Consider the following 25159-nt stretch of genomic DNA (forward strand, 5'->3'; position numbering starts at 1 on the left):
AAAAGTGTAGAGGAAACATTTCAACCACAGCAGAATTAAGGTACTTACTGTAACAGAAACAGTCTGGCAAATAGTGACTCTTTACACAGATTTTCTACTGATTCTGATTAAAATAAACAAGGTTCAACTTAATATGTACAGTGGCTTGCGAAACTATTTGGCCCCCTTGAACTTTGTGACCTTTTTCCACATTTCAGGCTTCAAACATAAAGATATAAAACTGTAATTTTTTGTGAAGAAACAACAACAAGTGGGACACAATCATGAAGTGGAACAAAATTTATTGGATATTTTTAACTTTTTTAACAAATAAAAAATGAAAAATTGGGCGTGCAAAATCATTCAGCCCCATTGAGTTAATACTTTGTAGCGCCACCTTTTGCTGCGATTACAGCTGCAAGTCGCTTGGGGTATGTCTCTATCAGTTTTGCACATCGAGAAACTGATATTTTTGCCCATTCCTCCTTGCAAAACAGCTCGAGCTCAGTGAGGTTGGATGGAGAGCGTTTGTGAACAGCAGTTTTCAGTTCTTTCCACAGATTCTCAATTGGATTGAGGTCTGGACTTTGACTTGGCCATTCTAACACCTTGATATGTTTTTTGGTGAACCATTCCATTGTAGCTTTTGCTTTATGTTTTGGATCATTGTCTTGTTGGAAGACAAATCTCCGTCCCAGTCTCAGGTCTTTTGCGGACTCCATCAGGTTTTCTTCCAGAATGGTCCTGTATTTGGCTCCATCCATCTTCCCATCAATTTTAACCATCTTCCCTGTCCCTGCTGAAGAAAAGCAGGCCCAAACCATGATGCTGCCACCACCATGTTTGACAGTGGGGATGGTGTGTTGAGGGTGATGAGCTGTGCTGCTTTTACGCCAAACATAACGTCTTGCATTGTTGCCAAAAAGTTCGATTTTGGTCTCATCTGACCAGAGCACCTTCTTCCACATGTTTGGTGTGTCTCCCAGGTGGCTTGTGGCAAACTTTAAACGACACTTTTTATGGATATCTTTAAGAAATGGCTTCCTTCTTGCCACTCTTCCATAAAGGCCAGATTTCTGCAGTATACGACTGATTGTTGTCCTATGGACAGATTCTCCCACCTCAGCTGTAGACCTCTGCAGTTCATCCAGAGTGATCATGGGCCTCTTGGCTGCATCTCTGATCAGTCTTCTCCTTGTATGAGCTGAAAGTTTAGGGGGACGGCCAGATCTTGGTAGATTTGCAGTGGTCTGATACTCCTTCCATTTCAATATTATTGCTTGCACAGTGCTCCTTGGGATGTTTAAAGCTTGGGAAATCTTTTTGCATCCAAATCCAGCTTTAAACTTCTCCACAACAGTATCTCAGACCTGCCTGGTGTGTTCCTTGTTCTTCATGATGCTCTCTGCGCTTTAAACAGACCTCTGAGACTATCACAGTGCAGGTGCATTTATACAGAGACTTGATTACACACAGGTGGATTCCATTTATCATCGTTAGTCATTTAGGTCAACATTGAGTCATTCAGAGATCCTCACTGAACTTCTGGACAGAGTTTGCTGCACTGAAAGTAAAGGGGCTGAATAATTTTGCACGCCCAATTTTTCGTTTTTTTATTTGTTAAAAAAGTTTAAAATATCCAATAAAGTGTGTTCCACTTCATGATTGTGTCCCACTTGTTGTTGTTTCTTCACAAGAAATTACAGTTTTATATCTTTATGTTTGAAGCCTGAAATGTGGAAAAAGGTCACAAAGTTCAAGGGGGCCAAATAGTTTCGCAAGCCACTGTAGCTCTGGTGGTGGTAATAGGTAGATTTTGGTCTCCTTTTCTCCCAGTTTTACTGTAAGTCCACACTAAGCTAATATTTATATTTACTGCACAGATATCAAAGTGGTGTCAATCTTCCCAGCTAATTCCCATCTAATAAAAAGCAAATAAGCATAAAGTTTGTAAAGTGTGAATGTTTTCCTTCAAATCACCAGTGAAACTAATTTTTACATGTCTTCCTTTAAAATGAAGTCAACCCTTTGAGAGTGCACTGGCTATAAACTCAAATTAAAGGATTAACAGAGAAAAACTCAATAATATATATAAGACTAGAACAGAATAAGATTAAAAAACAGCTGGTACATCTGAAAAGCTTATAAAAGCAATTAAAAAATGACTGAGTATAAAATAGAATGCAGGTCTGAGAACTTGTGAGGTTTGACTTTGACAGGCTGAACAGAGATAAATTACAGGCCTCACGTAATATCTGTCATATACTGAACTGACTATAGAGATGCTGGCTGAACCAGCTGAACCTGAAGCGTTTGTGTTTGTTTTGGCAAGCGAATTCTGAAGCTGAAAAACACATCATCAGAGACATTAAGTTGATCTCTCTCACTTGCAGCTGCTATCTGTTTTCGTAATGTCACTTCAGTTATCAATGCTTCCATCATTAAAGCAGCCTCATGTTCTCGGTAAAGCTCACTAAATGCACTAAACTCTCAAGATAATACCCAGAGGGAGAATTATGTATGGGCGTTGGCTTGCTGGCTGATGTTGCCCACAGTGACAAGCCTGTTGCATGTTTCTTCTATAACTTTCCTAAAAAAGAAAAATCATTTCAGCAAAAAGAGAAGTCACACAGCGGTTTTCCACATTTGACAGGCTCATTAAGTTACAGACTGGCCTTACAAGTTAAAATGGCTTCGTCACATTTTACATCAAGCCAAGTCAGAAGCAACTGGTATCATATCAGCAAACTGAAATGTGTTTTAAATATACAGCATATTATTTGCTCTATCAACTTTGTAATGATTATGGCTAACCACTTTAAGATGCGGGCTACAGAAAATTTTCTAATGAGTCATTCCAAGTCAAAAAGAGACCATCTTCATTACTTCATATGCTGGGTTCATCTCACACTAGACAAGAACAAAGACAATGGAAAACTGCAAGCACCTTTGGGAATCTTTCTGTGAGGTTTTCCATTAAACGTCTCTCAACACATGTTGAGATCCACTTAGACTTTATTCAACTAAAAACTCAATAAATGATTGTCACATGGAAGAAGGTGGAGAAAACACGACAGACACTGATCTGGTGAGGAGAAGGTGTCAAACAAACAACTTTCTGAAGGCCAAAAAACATTTCAAGATTTAGTGGAAGCTGGTGAATGTAATGTGAAGTGTACTTGAAAATATGTTGTTTGAAAGCCCTGTTTGTGTTGCTCATTTGCTCTACATGCCTCAAGGAACAAAGACATAACACCAACAAGCTGTCCAGTGGCCATTTTGTGGTTTTCCAAAAGTGCTTTCCACATCCTGTAGCTTCTTTGTGTTTGTAGTTGTACATCCGCATTTACACTTGATACCAACAACACGATTTAGTGTTGGACAGAATCTTTGAGAGAATCTTTGAGAGAATATAATTCAATCTAGCAAATTAGAATCATCTTTCTTTTTCAAAGAAAATCAACAAAATAAAATTAATTCAAGCAGTTCCAGCAAACTATACAATCCTACTTCAAGGGAATATCTTTGACAGACAGAAGGACAAAGAAGCTCAATGATGGGATGTAGGGGGTGATAAATATATGGCTTAAAGGTTCTGCATATATTCCAACACAGTCTGGGTGGAAAGCACTCCCAGAACATTTGACTCAGTGTGTGAAACCAAACATATTCAGTTTAGCTGATTCAAATTGTCTTGACTTTGTTTGTTTGTGCAGATAAGAATGATGCACTTAGAGCTCAAGCGAGACCAGATAACTGCACTGAGATGACTGAAAATGATGCTGGGTCCACTTCTACGAAAACTGATTAGAGGAAAAAAGACCAAAAAACACAAGGTTTTATGGGTGTAATAAGATAAATGTTGACATTTGATTGTCAGTTATTCCTCTGCATGAAGCCTGCAAGAACCACAGTAAATCCTGGAATGATGCTCATATTCACCTGGAGTATTTCTTTATTTTCACACCAGAGTGCAGAGGAATGCATCAACACTAAGATGTATTATGGGGACTAGAATTTGTTCTTGTTTAAGAAGACAGATTCATGAGTTTAACACCTCAATATGTTAAAGGTGTTATTAATTTTGCACTTAAAACTCTTAAAAAATAATACCTCTCCTATAAAGTTAATAAATTCTGTAGGTGCATCAGAGAGTGTTGAACTCTCACTGCAGCAGTTCTCTTAAAGTACGATGAGATGTGTTATCTGTTGTGAGTGAGTCGTAATTTTCTAAAAACAATATTATCTTTGCTTCAGAACTTGCATATTTGTAACAAAATTAAGGTGGGGGGATTTCTTCCTTTCTCCCATATTATTAAATAAATCCAGCCCTTTTTGAATGAGGAAAAATACTAACATATAGTAAAAATAGTACGAAATTTGTTGCCTTTAAGCTGATTTTGAAATATAATATTTAATAATAAAATGCTGGTTGTCATCACATTCAGAGATCCACCCTGAATATGACCAACAGTTTCAATGTTTGGACCTGAGATTTTGGCAAACTGTTGTTGAGATTCACTTTGTGAGATTAGATTTTTTGTGTTAATGACCATCTAAGATTTTCTACAGAGAACCTCCAAAATGAATTATGATCAAATGATCTTTTAGATGGTTTAAGTCCATTAAAATATGCCTCTTAACCTACAGCCATGTATTCAAAAGGTAATTTTAAAGGGACAGTTGACCACAAAATCAAAAATACATATTTTTTATCTTACTTGTAATGCCGTTTATCTAGCCAGATTATTTGGTGCAAGTTGGTTAGTTTTGGTGATATTGGCTGTAAAGATTGTCTGCCTTCTCTCTAATGTAAAGGAACTCGATGGCACTTCGCTTGTGGTGCTCAATTTGCCAAAAAAACCCAAAAAAAAGCATTGAAAAACTCAACAGCAACTTCAACAATCCACAGACTGTGTTGTGAGCACTTTCATGTAGGAACTATTTCCTTTATGTATCAGTGGACAGGAGGAAAAGTGCGTCTACTAATGGACGAGAGGCTTGATAACTAAGCTAACTAGGCTAGCTAGTGTTCCAGCTCAGCTGACGAGGGTGCCATTAATGTTTACATTCAGCCCTGTCACATCCATAGGTTTTCTTCTGCGCTGTGATACAACTTGTTAGAAAGAAAATAGTTCCTACATGATGTTCACAAAAACATCTGTGGATTATCCTGAGTAAACGGGTCATGACATTGCTGTTCCATTATACTGGAGAGGAGGGTAATAGCTCTACAGCCAGTAGCGAAACTCGGTGACTCACACCAAGCTAATCCCAATGGACAGATTAAAAAAATACGAATTTTTTATTTTAGGGTGTCCCTTTGACATGTCAGGTATTACATGAACTCTCTAGAGCTTTGAGCCTTTATACAGTGTCTTCTGTATTGTTTTTAAAGTCTGTCTAGCTACGATAAAAAAAAATATGCAACAAAAAAAAAAAAAAGAAGAAAAATTCCTAAAGTAAAACTACATTAAAACTCCTCTCCGAGTCAAACAAGTTTCACATTACTCATGTACAAACAGTGACCTACTGTAGGATTGTGCTTGAGAACATCGATACGCTTAAAACTGAAATGCTTTTTCCTGTGAAGTGAAATAATATCTAACTCACATTTTCCACTTTGTTTGTTGAATGAAAAGTCTGCTAATATGTCGACTGGTCTGGCTTCATGAAGATCTTCTAACAGAGTGAGAGATGTTTGTGATGGTTTAGCCCGGGGTACTGTGATAAGTATTGCTTAAAGGCTGTGGGTCAGAGAATTTAATTGAGGCATGCTTGAACAAGTGGTGGTTAAAACACATCTGAACACCTCCATCGTTCCAAGGCCCCACCATTGACTAGCATAGTTTTTGCATTACTGGATCATGGCTTAAAGGAATACTCCACTGTTTTGTTTTAGTTGTTTTTACAGTATCTCTGTGTCTTTATTGGATAAGATGATAATCAGTAGAATAACCAGAAAACCAGTGGAAAAATGTAGCCACTGTTCATATTTACTGCATTGTGAGACGCAAAAAATCCTCTGGCAGACTTTGTCAGACATGTAGAAATGTCTCCATGACCTTCAATGCAAATATTAGCATGCTATAATGTTAGCAAACTGAGGCTAACCACATAGCTGATTATAAAACAATGTTTAAAGTGAATGCTGGGTGTTGTAGAAGCTGGTGGTAAATGGCTCTTTCTCAGCCAGGTGTATTTATAATATTCCTTTGTTTTTATAAATGCAGATAACATTCAACAACCTACACTAAAAGCAGTGGAGTATTCCTTTAATCAAGGGCAGGCAAATGAAATCAGTGATATGCAGCCATTTATAACAGATGGCACAATTAGTGAACAAAACAAAACAAAAACATCAACAACAGACAAAATTGCCAGTGACAACCAGCTATGGCAAATTTGTTTTCAGGAAACATATTAAGACCAAATATAATTCAAAAGGTAAACAGGACAAAACTGTTGGTAAAGAGACAAGGGGCCCACCTTTCATCATGTACCAATAAGCAAAAAGGCAATACAGGATGATGAGCCATGAGGGGAAGAGTGGATGTGCTGGGCCAGTGTTTGATTTAGTTTGGAATAAATGGTATAAAGAGGACTGGTTAGTACTAGTTACACGTTGGTGGAGATCTTGTACTTGGGAGACATGTTATTATGGAACCAGATAAAACTAAAAATGACGCCCATGGTTTTGGGTATACGCTCGTTGTAGGCAAACGTCATGGCCTCGTGCAGTGGGACTTTGACCACCTCGATAAGCTCTCCCTCCCGTGGCTCACCTCCGCCTGCACTCACGCAGTTGTCGTCAGACACCTCGGCGTAAAACATGGTCTGCTTGGAGCCTGTTACACCTACGCCTGACCTGTGGGGGCGGGAACAAGAGACAGAAACAATAAATTTATATCCATATTAGCAATTATTCTTTGAGCTTGACCCAGTATTGAGAAAACTTCTATAATACTGGGTCTACTATGACGACAGAATCGCTGATGCTAAAACAATATCTTAACTCTCAAAATGGACACTTGCGTGACGTGACTTTTGGTCCCTATTATGGTTCAAGCTCTGAAAAAACCCGTTAGGGTCATTTTTTTTTAGATCTTACATGCCTGGTTAAGACAGATGGTTTCCCATCCCAATAGTCCTTTGTTTGTATCACAGCCTTTGTTAGAAATCTGTATTCTCCAGGACCTGCCTGAGACACTCACCTGAGGACACTTGAGTAGTTTTCTTTTTCCAAAGCTCCTCCAGAGCCACAGAAGACATCATAAAACTCTCAAGCTGTCTAGGATGCCATTTGTCTAATAAACTGATTCTGACATGTAAAATCTGCCCTTTTAATTGACCAATAAGAGAAAGTGGCCATTAAATAACTTTTCATGTGCTAATGCACTGATTTCAGTCAGTACTCAAAAACCATGCTGGTAAAAAGAAACGTACAGTATTTTTGAGTAAATTCTTCTTCATCTTTTCAATTTAAACCCAACTGACACCAGGTTGCCTACTAATAAGCACAGGATTTAACCACAGTGTTCTTCTGCCAAATACACCCTCATAGGGGTCATGCGGGTTAAGATGACACCTATGTATCTAATGGAAGCAGCCCACACATAACAATGGCCATAGACAACACCAACAAAACTAGAGGAGGCGTTCAAGTCAAATCAAAAGCACACTTATGAGAGCTGTCCAGGTGCTGCTGTTTAATGTGGGACTGTTCTTTTCCTGGAACTTTCAACTTCTGTGTCAAGTTATAGTGAGCTAATAATATGTTGACAAAGATAGATGGTTCCCCTGACGCTTCTTTCCAGCTCACTTACATAACCTCAGCTCTCGTGGTTTCTCATCATTAAAAGACTTCCTGTAAAATTCTCTCTGACATAAACTTCAGGTTACAGTTTTGAATCTAAACATATTCCCACCAAAGTCATTTTTAAACTGGATTCACGAAAATGCACCCTTTCCTTTAGGGTGGAAGAGATTATGTGAACTTTCAGAGAGCCAAATGTAAACCAATACCAACGATACCAACCGACACCGATAACATCCTAAGCATAGCAGTCAACAGACACGTTTTAACAATGTTTTTAACTCTACCTGGAAGTGAATTTTAGAAAGATTAGTCAAACTAAAGAAACAAAGCTGCAAATGTGGGTTATTTCTGAGTGAACATAGCTCAGGGAGGTTCAGAAATACAAAATAGGACAACAGGAAATTAATAGTTCAGGGACAAGAAGCCCAGTAGGAGTGACTATAGCAGATATTCACAAGTAAATGAAAAGCAGAGTCATAAAACTCTGTATTTCTTAACTTAAAGATATTTCCTGCAGGTTCAGTGCACACAAACATGCCATAAGCTGACCTGTAAGAGGTGATCCTCTTCAGTTTGGAGGCAGGCACATCGTAGCCACACTCCTCCAGCACCTCCTGCCGGGCAATCTCCTCCAGGGAGAGGTCAGGTTTGTCCACCAGCCCGGCGCACAGCTCGTAGGTGACCCCCGCTGAAGCCGGGGGCCACTGAGTGGTGCTCTCCCCCTCTGAGGCCGACTGACCCTCCTGAGACTCTGGGGCAGTGGCTTCGGCGGCGCCCTCCTCAGTTTTTTCAGCAGACTGAGGGGCCCGCGTCTTGGTCCTCTCCCACTCACACATGTATACAGCTGTTGGTGGAGCAGAGAGAAAATTAACTGTGACTGTGATAAACTTAGTATGGAGAAAATATAAGTTTGGCCAGTATGAATACAGTACAGTTGCATGTATTTTTATATCCACTGAATTACCACCATGTACTTCATAGTATAACTGTGAAGGTCAATACAGTGCACAACATCGGATCCATTAACCAATGAGACAGTCAAGAGAATGAATCTTTTACAAAATTTAAAAATAAAATGCCAAACACGCTCTGATTTCAGATGCTCAGGTGTGAGGATTTGCAGCTTTTCTTTGATTTATATCAATCAATAATTTGGAGTTTTTGACTGCTGAAAAGATAAAGTTATCGGAAGGCGAGGAGCGGTAGACTACTTAAAATTGTGATGTGATTTTTGCTATTTTCTGATAGTTTAGAGACTTAATCAATCATTAATCGGTTAAACTGAACACTAATAACAAATGAATCACAAATGAAATCAGCTGCTAGCTGCAGCCACAGGATGGATGTTGACCCTGTACAGGTAATATGCTGAATCTGACACCTTTGCTTCAATTGGGAAATTCAGATGTTAAGCACATCAAAGTGTGATTTACTGAGGTGTCCAGCTGTACGTGAAACAAAGAGTGCCTCTGCTTATCATCAGATTAAATGACATGTCTATCAAGTGCAGTACTTAACCACCTATGCTAATTAAATTCCTGGTTGAAACCCCGAATATACTGATTTTTTTTAATTGGTACTGTACCCACCAACATATTTCTAAACATTATTGTTCAATACAAATAAGCTGACCAGTATACGGTACACTCCCTGTTTAAAAACAAATGTCATTCAAGGTTGCAGACAAACTCTGATTTCTTTCAGATAACAAACTTTTTTTTTTCTTAACAGCAATGAGAGAAAAGAGGAAATAAATATATCAATGCCCAGACTTCCTTGAATTTAGCCCACTGCAGTGTGGAGCGGTCCCTGGCGACTTCTAACAAAAGAGGTTAGACTGCATTGTAACGGGGCCTCTTGTGGTCTATTTATGAGGCTGCATTGTTACTAAGATCCCATTGAATAAACAGGGATTGTAATGTACTGCTTTTTTTTAAGTGAAAGTGCCCACAGGATACATAACAATCTAGATCCAGTTTGGTGACAAGAAGTATTAAATAACTGGATTCCACTGTACGATTAGTCTCATGCTCTGTATGGTGAAGACTCACCTGGACGGAACTGCTTGACAAGGACAAAACAGTGTGAGGTGGTGTTGAAGATCAGCACTGATACACTAAAGAGAAAAGAGAGAGAAAAAAGAAGAAAAGGACAAGTGTAATTAAAATAAGACAACCTTTTTGTCACTGGTCTGGTAATCTCTGAGAGAGCAGGCACCGATGGTTGGATCAGCTTTAGAAACTACCAATTACCAAAAAGAGGCGAGTGGCAGCCAGGGGGTCACTGGATTACAATGATAAGGAACGTAATCATTATGACAGTTTGACCAGTAAATGACTGAGCTCTCATCCAATCAGATTACCATATCCTGGCTAGTTTACCTTTTGAGTAAACTAGGCAGAGGCACAGCTATGTTTCCATTAGAAAAAAAAGTTACCAACAAGTCCTGGACAATTTCAAAGTTCCAAACAAGTAAAAAAAAAATCTTGTCAAATATTATCTGTGTTTAAAAACAATTCCCAAAGACTGCTGACACTCTGCATTACCAACGCAAAGTGGCAATGACACTCAGCAAGCAACTATCTCTTTCCTTTGCCACAATTCAAATTGGGCTTGTGTTCACAGAAAACAAAGTAAAGCTTTGTCTCACACTCACACAAGCTTGTGCTTATTTGCTGCAGACAGCCAGAATAGCTGACTGTACATTGAACGTAGAGCATGCAGGAAACCAAACTGAAGTGGTCTCTGTATCACCACTTGATGTACCTGTGTTTTTTAATCCACATCCACCAGACATTTTTATGAAGACCAACCTTCACCCTCCAAACCACAAAAATTGCCTTTGCGCTATTTAACCACTTGACCGGACCTGCCAACAGTCATCTTTGCGCATTACATTGGCCCCATTATCAGGACTGATGAAATGACTGATATTTCAAGCCTATACTCTAACGAGGCACTTCAAAATTGAGAAAATGTGTCAGATCACCCATCCCCAAAGGGAGGTCAGTGAGATATGCTCCACCACCAAGTGTGACTGTTGCTACCAGTGGAGACTTGGAGCCTGGGGGTCTGTGTTGGGAAAGCGGATGTGTTAGAGGCAGCAGGAAGCCCTGCCCTGTCTTTCCCATGTTGAGGAGGAACCAGGACACTAGTATTACAGCTTGTTTTTCGCAATAGCGCCTGGGCTAATGCTGATTTAATTTCTATTTGCAATATAGACAGATAAAGTGACAGTCTAATGTCACATCAGAAATGAAAAACCTTTACTGGTATGTGCCTACAGCCTACAGCTGCAGGGGAATATCACATCTGAAATGCACAAGTATGGATAATACGGTAGATTTGGTTTAAAAGTGGGACACAAAGGCCTGAGGCATGGAAGCTGTCCCCTGAGGCAGATCTGGGTCTTGTAGTGCTGTTCCAAACCATTACTGTTGTCTCTACAGCTCCCCACTGAAAAAAAGAACCAAAAAGCAGGCTAAACGGACACTCAGGACTTTTCATGCACCGTTAAGCTTCCTCTGTGGGGATCCTGGCTGGACAGCGGTAAAACTGGGTTATGGCTGACATATGAGGAGCAGGACTAAGGTGACTAATGGTTGTGCTGCAGAGCTTATAGTATCAAGATATTATCATCTGTGGATATTGGAAAAAGAAAAAAAAAATGGGTAAAAAAAATCATATAAAATCCATCTTCCAATACCAGAACTGAAGCTATGACATCAGACACAACCAACAACTTATGAGACAAATTTTCTTTAGCTATTTAAACCTCTGTTAAATGAGGTGTATTTGTATGCACCTTCTTAAAGTGCTTTTTTACTTTGTTCTACTTAGTTTTAGTTCATTCTTTACATAGATAATAATTAAAAGCTGGACATTTGTTTTGAATCTTCCTTTAATTTAACAAACTTAAAGACAGATAAACTTATTGAATCATGTGTGTTTACAAACTGATTCAAATTAATCCCAGAAGTGTACCCTCCATGTGTAACTGGCTGGGGGAACGTAAATAATCAGGCATAAACAAGCTCTTCAAAGGCAAGGAAGTAAAAAAAAAGACACATGAGCAAGACTACAGCAAGAGCAAATGACTTCATCTTTCTGTTGCTTGCGGTCTCTTAAATTTCTTGAACTAAAAATACTCGCAGTCATTAAAAATCACTTCCAGTAATAAAGAAGCACCAGTACACAAACACTCCCATAAACACACAGGTGTCAAAATAACAAAGCAATGGGAATCTGCCAACCCAGCCTTCATGTGTTTTATAGACTTGGACACGATGTATGTCAGTGTCCATCTTCACTCCTCATGCTCATGGCAGCCACTGAAGAAAATCTTTGGCGGGTGTTTTGCTTTTTGACCAATCGAGCATCTCAGAGAGCAGCCAAAAAGTGGTCAGCATCCACTGTGGAGGCTTCAATTTTGCATCTCTGCTGTCTGCGAGTGATCCAGATCTGTTGGCTTCACTGAGCTGTGACCTCCAGTTTACAGCAGAGGGTCTTGAAGACCACGGCGCCTGTGGTGGAAATGAGCAGTGGGTGGCCTGATGTGCCATTCCAGTCTACTTTTCCAGCCTTCACGTGTGGCCATGACCTGGTGACTGAATAAGTTGGACTGTGTGTTTAAGTGTCCAAAATGAATCTCTAAGTATTTAACTTGGGGTAAAACTGGTTTAAGCTTATGATCAGGATACCTTAAGGAAGGTATTATGGGCACATCAAACCCAAAAATATTCTAGAGAGATTAAATATCTCATCTGATCTGCAGATGCCTTAGAATCCCAGGGAGGAGCCTTGGGAGGAGGATGAATGGATGGATGGAAGGACTAAAACCTTCTGAATGACCACTGAGTGACCAACAAGAACCACCAAAGCATAGGAAATCAGTTCGGCCTGTCAGTTCTAAATTCAAACTGACCTGATCACTGTGTTTAACCATACAGAGTCTTGACTGCAGAAAGAATCAGTTTCAAAATGTTCAAAAAAAGGAGCTAATGAGAAACTTGTCCTCTTAAGCATTTCAAGACGCACATTTCTGTGTTGCGCACCTGACATGTGACAACAAGTGTCCTGCTGAGAGGAAAATGTTATGCGCACTTAAACAAAAATGCAAAACAACCCAGAGTCTATTCAATACACGCAAAAGGGGGAATAACACTTTGGCAGAATTTCCACCTGGGGAGAGCTAGATGTTCCCATGGGGTATTTTCTTTCAGCAGTACAGGTTTAAGGTTTTAGGCTTTGGCCCCAGTGGTACTATTTTTCACCGGGACCCTTCTCTTTGGTCAGGAGTGGAGGAAAGAAGGGTTAAATGGCCCAAGACTTACCTCAGGGCATTACGATACCCTGGGCAAAACAGGGAGAAGGAATTGGAGTTTTGACACAAATGTGTGATATTTCCCTTACAGTGCCCCCCATGAAGCTCAGACATTTATAGCCATTGCAAAGTAGAATAACAGGGTGCCAAAACAAGGTCTGTTTTGGTTTGACTGGTGGAAAAAAATACCATGAGGGAGAGATGCTAGTGGCTGCATGTGAAAGGACAAGCTCAAAACAAGCATAAACAATCGTCGCTTATCAGAATTACCTCATGTTTTTGCATGCGTTTAGAACTGCTCTAATTCTCTTGAAATTTGTGAAACAGTTAAATGAAAAAAATATCTTGCATGTAATAAAGCAAAGGATGGAAAGCAGATACAAGGTTTACAGAATTACAGAGCTGCTAAAGGTCAAGACTGGTCCAAATCCAGTATTCATTACATTAGATCCAGATACTTAAGAAACAAGGTCTTCAGATTGAAAAAATGTCTACTAACATGTAAATGAGCAGTTTTTTTTCCTGCTGGCAGAGACTCTTTAGCAAAGAAGTCCTGGCTATGCAAACCAAACTCTACTCTGTTTTAGGCCACACTAGCGTTCCCTATCCAATCTGAGCCGGTTTTACATGTTAGGCCTTTCTGAAAAATGGGCTTGACATTCACATTATGCGTGTGTGTGTGTGTGAGTGATCGTGTGTGCACACAAAGAACAAGTGGACAGAGGCCCTGATTCCATCCGACAGTAGAGAATGAAATGTGTTTTACCTGTCATGAGTTCGCATGAAGTCCCAGGATTTCTTTGTGCCATTCTGTGAATAAATAAAATAAACAGTATTAAGTAAACATAATAATAGCAACTCTTTAAGCCTCAAACAGTGTGGCTTGACAACTGAGTAGAAGTGGGTACAAAAGTGATCAGTTAACCACAACATCTCACTCCCTTTGCTGTGTGTAACTGGTATGGCAGAATGTCAGATCACCTCTGATTTATTTTAATATATGATTACTGTAGAAGCAATCAGCAGCCCCACAACAGATGCTTGCTAGGGCAGGTTAAAATAACATCACAGGGCACACCCGACTTAAACATCTGCAGACGCAAAACGAGGAGTCCTGAGCCTGCGCCAAACATGACATTGACAACTTCATTAGCTGCAGTTCAGCAAAAAGCATGTCAAAGAAAAATGCAAATTTAATTGTTATAATAATTACGTGAAATAATATTTGAAACTGTGGTAAATCCAGCACCGCCATCAACTATAACAGGCCATTTTGTCCGAAAGTGCTTGATGCAAAATGTCTTATTATGCACTCTGTTGTGCACGCACATCTTAATATTTATCGTTTTTTTGGTTTTTTTTTTACTAACACCCGTGGACAACTGTGTGTGACTGGGAGTCTAACACAGCGACTGTTTCTTATGTAGCCTGAGTCAGAAAAGGGTGCACAGTCTACACAGCAGAGACAAAAAAAGGACCTTTACAAACCAGATTGAGTTGCCTGGAGAGAATCCTGATGACTAAGTTCTAGAACATGCAGTTATTGAAGTTTTGCGACTGAACTTGTCATAACTTTGTGTTTATATGCCCTGAGGTCTCATCATCACATCAACAGGATGTGCAGCTGAACACTCCTTCAGTAAATTTCCACCGGTGGCATTACAATCAAAATGGCGAGGCAGGTTTGTGACCAGCACAAAAGAAATCGGCAGAATGGGCACTGACACACACACACATTGTCTGATTGTTGTCGTTATCGCTTTACAGTAAGGAACAATAAGGTAAACATCCTGATAGACAAGACATGACAACTTTATTTGAAAAACCTTTAACAGGGAAAAATTGGGAGAAACGTCAGGGTGAGCAGGAGGGATCCCTCACCCAGGACGGGCAGACATGCAATGGATGTTGTACAGGCAGGAAAGCAGTTAACAACATGACAACCAACAGCAAACACAAAAAAGGGAAACGTTTGTAATGGTTATCAATGTCAACAGCATAGGGATCTCCTTCCAGGGCAACACGCTGGCTGAGCTGCCTTACTGCCCTCATTAGTATGACCCAGCACTCACTGGTCCATCACCTGAACTTCGTTTTTTGTTTTGTTGTTTTTTCACAATTTTTTAATCAACTGTGCACCATGGTAGAGAAGAGCTAAAAACTGAGTATAACGCAGGGTGAGTCTGGCAGCTGACAAATTACTCCTGTTTCAGTGTCACTTCCTACAAACTAAAAATCAGCAGAGACGTGTGAATTAAAGTGAAACATAAACTCAGCATATACTGTTCTCTCCACGTTACATGCTGTATAAATATGGTAAAGTTGGCCTACATTTTCTATGCCTGAGGAAATATGGCCTTGATTCAAATTTAGGCTACACCTCCTCTCCACCCACAAGCTCTTTCAGATGCAGGGACGACAGCTTTACTAGAACAGCCTTATTTCAGCTACAATAGATCTGCCTTCTCGAGTGCAAGTGTGGCAGCTTCTGTACCACCCAAGAAATGGGAGGAGGTGAAATGGCAAGCTAATTGCACTGATAAAATCAGACACAATAAAGCTACCGCTGTGGCAACAGGATTTGAGTTAGGCTGTGCTGCTGTGCCAGAGATGTACTTAAAACTGCAATGTGGAACTGTAAGATTCATATCCAAAAAGGGAAAAAACTCACACATAGAGCAATTAAGAGCAACACCATAGCCTCTAAAATAGCTGAAGTTAAATAAATTTCTCCCTGAAAGACACTAAACAAAAAGTGGGAATTAGTAAATTAACTAAATTTCAAACTATAGAGTTTATTTCAGATTTTTTTCCTGAGAAAACAGACTTACAAGCAACTCCATCTTCATCATCAGCTTCAAATACAATAAAGTTTGGCTACAGAAAAAAAGACGCTCATAAACGGTCATCAAAAACGGTCAAACGAGCAGTACATGACCTAACAGGCCACAGCCACAGGGCCTCAGTGTGAAGCCAAGCTAGCATAATGCTGTTCATGCATCATTAACTATCATGTTGTGGTGTGAAATGAGAGCATGAAACCGAAGTTTGGGTAAGTGTACTTATGGTCTTGCTATGGTAACGCCTTTATATACTGTAACAGCAGTTGTGTTGGGGGGCTTACAGTATGTACATTTGAATACTGAGCTGTGAACAAACCCTTTTGAGATTTCGGGTGTGCACATGCTGTGACACCACTGGGTTACGGATAATGAATAAACATAGATATTTTTAATTTTATTTTTTTAAGCTTTTTTAAATCTTAAAAAATTATTTGGATTTTGATTTATCAATGCATTGCTACAACAAGCTCAGACAGTGTGGAAACAAACAGCAGACTGACAAAATATTCACTGGTCTCCAATCTGACAATCTGCTGCTTGCCTTCGTCTATTATATGAAAATAGGTACAGCATGATGCACAAGAGACACAACATGTTGCATTTAGACTGTCTAACAACTTATATACACTGAGTGAGTAAGGCCTAAAGACAAAAGTTGCCATTCATCCTTTCTCTCTGTCAGGCATTGGGTGAGTGAAAGTTGCACTGCCTGACCTGCAGTCAGCCTCTGAGTGTAATTACTCTCAAAAAAACCTGTCATGTCGACAGAGTGTGTTACACGCCTTCATTCCTCCTTGAGGCCAAGCTAGCCGTGCTTCGCTCACTTTTCCTTGATGTAGACAAAAGCAGTGTGAAGGCGTGTGTGTGTGTGTGTGTGTGTGATAAATCACCTGTCGTGACTGAGGTGGAGACGCACTTCTCGTGCCTTGATGCCTGGTAAAGAACGCTTACTGAATAATGTATGAGACAAAGCATTTTTCCTGTCAATGAACCTTTTACAGGTAAAATGTGGGACATTTGAATGCGTAAACGCAGCTTATTAACATCAATGTACACTAGTGAGGTCCTGCTTCAAAACCACAAATATAAAACCTATGTGAAACCACAGTAACCAGGATACTTACAGTACAATAACAGGATACACTTTGAGAACATATAATCATATAGTCATGTAGGATTTTTGGGATATTCCATTCTCTTCATGATATTTTTCAAGTGGTTATTTTATAAAATATTTAGTAAATAAAGGGTGCTTTTGGAGGATAAAGTACAACCAACACGGCAGTCATGTTCAGATAAAAAATGTACTGCATTTGCAATTAAAAGTTAGAGGCGATCATCTATAAAAAAAACTATCAAGAACCAATTCAGAGCTCCCATAATTCATTCAAAAGCCGACTGGACCGACTGAAGAAAACCAGGTGGACCTGGATGTGGGTTCACCAGTGGTTACCATTAATGGGCAACATGTAAGACAACTTTAAAGTGCAAAATGCTTTTATTGGGTTCTGATAGAAGCCAATCACCTACACTAATGTCCGGCCTCAAGCTAACACATCCTGGACCAGTCAGCTGAATGTAGACCAAAACAATATTATTATCCCATCAAACTACTTGTAAGACAGTGAGGAAGCTAAAAGCTAAAGAGAAATCACATGACTATAATGCACAACTGCTCATCATTTGGCTTTAATCTGCTTTATTATTTTAAATGTCATGTATAAACTAAGATCTATTTCTATATTTTATTAATATTAATTATTTTCGCATTTAAATGTCCAAAATTTGTGACCCCCCCAAAAAAAGCAAAACAACAAAACGTCCTCAGAAAGCTTCTTTGTCTGAATCACAGTCCAAAACCCAAAGACTCTCATAACTGCTGAAGAAACGCTGCTAATCCTTACATTTAAGAAGCTGTAACCAGCAAATGTCGTCTGTCCTCTCTAATGACTTCAGCACAGTCTGAGTGTATGGACAAAGCTTCGGTTTCCTCGTCCACACTTACATAAAGACTGGCACTTTCATATTTATCCACCCTTTTCAAAATGATTCATTCTTTGGACCGCAAAAAGCCAAATATGGTGTGGATGGAAAAAAGAGATTTTGTTGGAAACAGCAGATAATAAAAAGTGTGAAAAACGATAAAAATCACTTCCAAGGAGATCTTTCTATTGAGACAAGCAAAAGAGAAAATAAAATCCTTCACAGTGATTCCAGGGAGGGAAAGCAAGTCTGAACATCTTTCAAACAGGGAGTTGCGGGACTAAGGAAATGTGGCCTTAATTTTGAAAAACACAAACACCAGCAACACCAGCAATATCAGATAGAGACTAAGAGAAACAGCCATTTTAATTACGCAACAGTGTGTTTACAGTAATCATAGAGAAAGAAAACATCTCAATTAATTTGACAATGACTGATTACACGGATCAAACACCAAAAAGATGACATTTCAAGTGCATACTGTAAAACTATTCGGCACGAATGCATCACTCACACACACACACACACACACACACACTCCTGTCACCACACACAGATGGTGGGGTTCCCCTCATTACTCAGGCCACTTGCTGAGAGAAGGGGGGCCGGGACAGCTTGAATGGCCCAGGGGAGACCGAGAATCATGGCCGACATGGATTACGACAGAGAGATTAGCACATGGGGAGAGAGAAAGAGAGAGACATCGATGGAGAGAGAGAGAGAGAGACAGACAGACAGAGAGAGAGAGAGAGAGAGAGAGAGAGGAAGGGAAGCAGGAACAGGCTGCACAGGACCTTGAAATTAATGTGGTCCCTCTGGCTTTGGGCATCAGAAGTGACGGCCTCCTGTGTGAATGGCCATTGTAGGGAGGGATGTATGGTCTTGATCTTTTAGGTGCTTAAAGTCTAACAACCATCTCACGCACACACACACACACACACACACACACGCACCTACTGTGCTGACTACACTATAAAGCCGCCAGCTGCAGCAGAAAGAAAAAAAAATCAACTATCGTCCTCTACTACAATAGCACTCTTTGAATCTCAACATGGGCTCTCCATTTTTTTTTCTGTTTTTTGGGGATGGGGGGTGGGGGTGGGGGTTTCACTTCAGTCTTCTCACCAGCCTCAACAAAAGGCAGCAGAGCTATCACACACACACATGACTACAAGCAAACTAATGATCATCAGAGTTTAAAAATGACGCTTGACAAAAGAATCTGCAGCTGCATGAACTGATGGAGCAGTGAAGATGAAATTACACATCGGCGACTGCGAAACAACACGGTGAGAGGTTCCTGTAGCCATGAGTCCCAAATCCAGTGTCAAGTACACACCAGTGCGACTGCATTGGTCCGAAATCCACAAACAGCTCGTACACCTCGAGTCAAGGCAGTTTACGCGTCCGTGTCCCCCCTGACCGCAGCCTACTGCTGTTCTAACTAGAAATGCACCAACACTACTTTTATCTCGTTGAGGACAAGTATTTACATTTGGGCACTCGCTGATACCAAGTGCCTATATGAGTACTTTTGACTTGAAATGATCAGTTAAAATATTGCTAGGAGTTCACTCAATTTCAAAAGAAACACGATCAGCCCATTGGCAGACTTCCCAGCACGAACGGTTTGACTCTCCGGAGACCTCAATGTTTTGTACCTGGAAGAAAACACGTATGATGGAAACTGGAGCCTGTGTGCATTTATTACACGTTAAATCACGGCTGTTTCTTCTTATAATAATGAAGACAATGTGAACAATGACGAAGGTTGGTATTGATTTCAGCCTGTGCCTCCTAATACGTTTAATTTAACAAGGTCACTGGGAGTGGCATTATCTTCATACTAACTCTGGTTCACAAATGGCTCCAACAGCAGAAACCACAGCTGGAAATTCACGACTGAAGGATAGTCAGAAAACAGGTGTTAACTATTCAGTTTTTGTTTCATTGTTATAAATTACTTTAGACAAAAATACTCACCATGTGAAACCAGAGTAAACTAATTTTGTTAGTCCTCTAGTAGTGACAATTGTTTCTAATCAAACACATTAGGACCATTTTAATGTAATTATTCAAGCTCAAATCTATAAATAACTGCTCATGTGAGAAAATGTGTGTTTGAAGATCATAATGGAGTTCACATTCATTGAAGAACAACCGGGGCCACCGGGCCTGTAAGCTGTACAAGATAAATAACTGCAGATGAATAATTCAAATCAGTATAATGAATAAATGGAAGGTAATTATCCCGCTCTAAGTAGCAAACCGTGATTCAACACAAGCACGAGGCAACAGAGATAAGAGGGGTTTCCCGGAGTCAACGAGGGACAATCACCTGCTTTGTAGAGAGAAGCGAGGGAGACGAGACAAAACACCAGTAAACACTAATAACGAAGAGAGCCTCTTATGCATGACATTATCTACTTTCAGAGTGTGTTTCTGCGTATGTGAATAGGCTGCGGTTAGTGACCAGTGGCTAAGCTGCAGATGTACTGATGAACATAAAAGGTTTGGGGTAGAGATGCTCCGCCGGTGTGACTGAAAAGCCTTTGTGAGGAGTCCCTGAACAGCCCCTCCCGAGCTGCACAGGAGAGCTGACGAGGATGAAAGGGAGGACAGGACGGAGAGGGCGTCCACCATCATCTCCTTTGTTGTCCATCTGCTGTCTTAGCCGTTCTGCCATTCTCTTGACAAGCTTAACCCCCACCTCCACCCGACCCCCACTCTGCCGTCACAGGTGTGAACCCCAAATGGAAAAACTCCTCGCTGAGCTCCCCTCCACATGAGTGCCTCAGCACTTGAGTTTTCTGATTAAATTGAAAGCAACACAATAAAACAGTCCTTTCAGATCATAGCTGTACACCAGTCGCAGTTTCTTTACAAAACACACTACAAAAACAATTTAAAAAGTCTTACCACCTGAAACTGAATAAAACAGTCTTTATATTGCATGTGCTAATGACATGAACTGTACTCCATCATTAAGACAAGGTTAAATGACACCATCGCGTCATCTATAGTGTAACTGTGAGTAACGCAGACGTCCATGTATTATGAATTTTATCATACTACTAATTATGCACCACTGTCACTATCCAGATTCCACACAACAGTAGCCAGGAACAGAGAAATTGCACAAATATTTTGAAACCTAAAAATAAATTCGTCCTGGACTGCAGCCTATGTTTGGGTGAGGAAGCATTTCTCACTTTGCTGGAGACCATCAGGACACACAGTCATCCCACTTTGTTTTCTTTAAGCAGGAAGACCTCGTGAGGAATAAAAATAATAATATTTCTAAAGATGAACCTATAAAACAGATAAATCCAGCATAGCAACAACAATTTCAAGTCATGCTTCAGGATCACATTCTCATGTTCCTGTATGCAGCTAACAGCGTTGAAATTTGACAGGTTTTGAACTCCTGAGTTAACATGTACAGTTGATGAGATGTCACAGACAATCAGCGCTGCCTGCCCTGTTTGCCATGGCGAGCTGGATAGGCAGCTAAAAATGGATGGATGGAGACCATACCCTACAGAATAGACTGACAGTATAGGGCGGTATGGATGTGCCACATACGTCTACAGGACTGCTGAATCTATGCAAGAGGCACAGCAAAAGAATATAAGGTCTCCACGTCACTTTTACTCTTGAGTATTTAGCTGTCATGCCTGATTTCTAAGGGTTGACCGAGATAAATTAGTCAATTAGCCCACATATACAAAATTAACTCCAACCACAGGTGCATAAACCCACATATGCTATGTCACATGTCTGTGGATATCCAACTCATACAAATCTGATATAAATGAAGGAAAACGCAAACAGGGATGCACTCAACTAAAACCTTTTCAGGGAGCTCACCTCATGGAACTTACTGAAATCATTTTTCATTAGGGTAACATGAGGCCAGATGTTGTGACCTTGAGTAAAAGAGTAAATATATAAAGTGGGTCTGTTGCATCATACCCACGCTGCTCAAGAGGGTCAGTGTCAGCACCAGACTCTATATAAGACCATCTTAAAGAGATCAACAAAAAAAAAAAACATATCATATAACTCATAAAAAATAGTATGAAGCTTAATTTAGACCAAAAATGGCACAGGATCGGATATGCATCATGTTTGAAGAAAGAACCAAAGTGAAGAATGACCAAACAAATGTAATAAGTTTGTCATCTGTTAACATCATCTGTTAAGAACAAGAAAAAAGAGACTTGCTAAATCTGCACCTTTATATAATATAAATGACTACAACTGTCGAGAACAAGATGCCTCGGGGTGTTTCTCACCCAGAGGTTTCTCCCACTTTTTCCTCGTTAAAGGTTTTTCTGGGAGTTTTTCCTTAGTCGATGTGAGGGTCGAAGGGCAGAGGATGTTGCTATGATGTTATGTAAAGCCCTTTGAGACAAACTGCTTGTAAAAATGGGCTATACAAATAAAGTTGTCTTGTCTTGTATGGAGGACACGTTGCATGGAGGACCTGTCATTGCTCTGTGGTAAAGCAGATATTTAGAGCAGCTTTAAATTTAAATTCTCGTAGGACTTGAACAGTGAAGGATGTTCCACAGATAAACGGGCAATTTAACTGTCAAGAGCTTTGACCCACAGACACCGAGACTGCATTCACATGGGAGTCAATTTGACAGCTGAGATCAACAAGTCTCACCTGACATGCTATCCTGAAAGAAACCCTCCTTCCTTGTCACGCAGCACTGCTACAACCAGCGAGCTACACCTCCTTATACTAATGTGAGACATGTGCTAACGTTAACGTGATGCTAAACCAAAAAGAAAAAAAAGAAAAAAACCTCTTCAGCAGGCTAACGTTAGCATGCTAGCGTCTAGCTGTCACTGGTTCATGCCCAGCACAGAGGCTACGGTGTTGGACATGAACTACCGTCTGTGAAAACATAACGAATACGGCGTCTTTGTCACTGTGTTTAAAGAGGAGCCAATTGTTGCGGCCATCGTCTGCGTTTAAGGTCAATTTAGCCTTCATGTTTTGCTATCCGCAAACTGAATGAGGGGGGAGGGTTGGGCTAGCCTACAGCATTCAGCATCCTCTGTCACCGGTTATTAGCCGTAAATAACTCACCTGGTTATAGTGCACCCTGAGCGGTTTCAGATAGTCGGACTCTGTGCACGGAACGACTTCAATGTTATTTATCTCTTCCATAGTGTACACTTAGAGCAGGATTGGTGGCTCACCGATGGTTGCCTGTCACCGCACAACTAACTGACAGCGAAGGAATGCCTACGGAAGCCGTGAGAGGACATGAGACTGAACTGATGGCACAATGACTGTATGGCGTGAGAGTGGAGAGGAACAGTATTAGGAATAGAGGACAGATCATTTGTTGTATGGACGTCGATTCAAGGATTTATTGTAACTGAAAGGGAATTATTGTTTTCTAGCATAAAAAGAAACTTCCTCTGAAGCAACATTTTTATTCAAAAAATAAATAAATTCCCCCAACACGCTTTAAATCCCTGATCTTAACTAACTCACCCCTTGCTAGATGTAAGCATATTTTTGTAAATATGACAGAGCCATTCATAGCCCAAAGAGCTTTACATCAAATCGTGTACATATAAAATTAAATTAAAATGTGCGACCAAGACATAAAACATAAAAAATAGCCTACAATAAAACAGGGTATAATATTGACGGCAGCCTCTGGTGTCTGTCAGAGTTCAATCCTTGCATAATTTTTACCTGCTTATTCTGAGCCAGACTCACACTGTGGGAAAGGCTGGGCACACCATGGACCTCCAGTCCGTTAGAGGGCTGGCACATGTACACAGATAAGCATTCACACTCACATTGACACCTTCAGGTGATTTAGAGCCACACAGACTAACAGGTACTAACCACTGCCGTAGTTTATGTGTGTACAGTATTTATTTTGAACAACAAGACCCGTAGTTGTAATCCACATGCAGCAGCAGATTATCTTGAAACATGAGAAAGTCTGCAGTCACAAAAATGCTCTAAACGCATAAATGCAGGAAGAGATGATGACATGAAATGGAGACAAAGACAACAGACTGATGCTGCATCTCAACATTGTGTTTTTGTGTTTTGAAACATAACGCCGACTGGCTCAGGGGAACCACCAGTGACGGGTCAAATAAAGGTGACGTAACTGTTACTAAGTGGCCCAAAGGACGAGTGTATTATTCATCAAGGTCAGCATGTTTACTGTTCTTTTTTTTACATCCTAGGGCACATTTAGTGCTTACTATGCTGCTTCAAAATTATTATCAATCGCAAGACAAGTTGAAGAATGAACAAAGTGGTCAAGAATGGAAGAAAGTTTAACCATGAAAACCTCAGCAGGTTCAGAAAACATTAAAGCAATAGTTCAACATTTTGGGAATTCCTTTTACTTTCTTGTCAAGATTTAGATAAAAAAATGATTGATATCGCTCTCATTTCTCTCTTATCAGCATGAGGAGAAGATGAAGATTTATGGTTTCACAGGGGGTTTTGTGCCAGACTACTTCCTGGTGGGGACGGATTGCCTGTCATTTTTACACTTTAGTTATTGCATAGGAAATCAGGTGTCAGATGTAATTACTGAATCACTAAAAAAAAGCCGCTCAGTCAATTTTACAACTGACAACATGTTCTGATCCTGTGTTGTGATTTCAAGTGTAGGGGGAACGACGCTTCGGATTGCACCTTTAAATGTCCAGTACAGCTTCATATTAGTTGAAACGTGATGAGAAGTCCAGCATGTTCGCCCGTGCTGAGTAATGAATAAGAGATGGGTGTGGGAGCTCTTTCTCACCGGCCCTGCCTTTAAGGGTGAGGCTGCATGATGTCACCCCCTCACATCAATAACAGCCTTATAATGGAAAACAATCTGCAGAGCTCCAATCTCGACAGGGCTGACTTCCTCCAGCAAATGAGCCCCAGTCCGCCGCCCACTACACAAGGACAGGACGTAACACTCTTTGCAAACTGATTTACATCTAAATAAATACAGGCCTAGACCAAACAATGTGCGGACCCAAAAGAGGAACCGGCGTCTCTCCTCTGGGCACGTCCCATTTAAACTGCCCGATCCAGCCCAGCTGCAGGGCACGATAAGGCGAAGGGGACCGCCGAGCTGAAGCATTGTACAGGAGTCACCCTGCTCTGATTTGCTGCCCCACTCAGAAAAATGTGGCAGGAGAAAGAAGGGACGAAATAAGACC

At 40.4% G+C, this 25159-nt stretch overlaps 1 protein-coding gene across 4 annotated transcripts; it reads right to left on the reverse strand.

The window, feature by feature from the left end:
• Positions 1-1769: 1769 nt before the first annotated feature.
• nudt14 (nudix (nucleoside diphosphate linked moiety X)-type motif 14) lies at positions 1770-23234 on the reverse strand. 4 transcript variants are annotated; one of them, XM_046373382.1, is made up of 7 exons: positions 23052-23232; positions 13888-13931; positions 9850-9914; positions 8348-8642; positions 6765-6847; positions 5593-5661; positions 1770-2569 (listed from the first exon to the last, which is right to left on the reverse strand). In XM_046373382.1, coding segments are annotated over exons 1-7 (639 nt in total). In that variant the 5' UTR covers positions 23133-23232; the 3' UTR covers positions 1770-2567. The 4 variants fall into 4 exon arrangements, with proteins under 4 accessions (XP_046229338.1, XP_046229333.1, XP_046229337.1 ...); XM_046373377.1 differs by having other exon boundaries at positions 1770-5661; positions 23052-23234; XM_046373381.1 differs by lacking the exon at positions 5593-5661 and having other exon boundaries at positions 6781-6847.
• Between the last annotated feature and the right edge of the window lie 1925 nt (positions 23235-25159).

This window comes from Scatophagus argus, chromosome 19, assembly GCF_020382885.2.
Source record: "Scatophagus argus isolate fScaArg1 chromosome 19, fScaArg1.pri, whole genome shotgun sequence".
Taxonomy (NCBI): domain Eukaryota; kingdom Metazoa; phylum Chordata; class Actinopteri; family Scatophagidae; genus Scatophagus; species Scatophagus argus.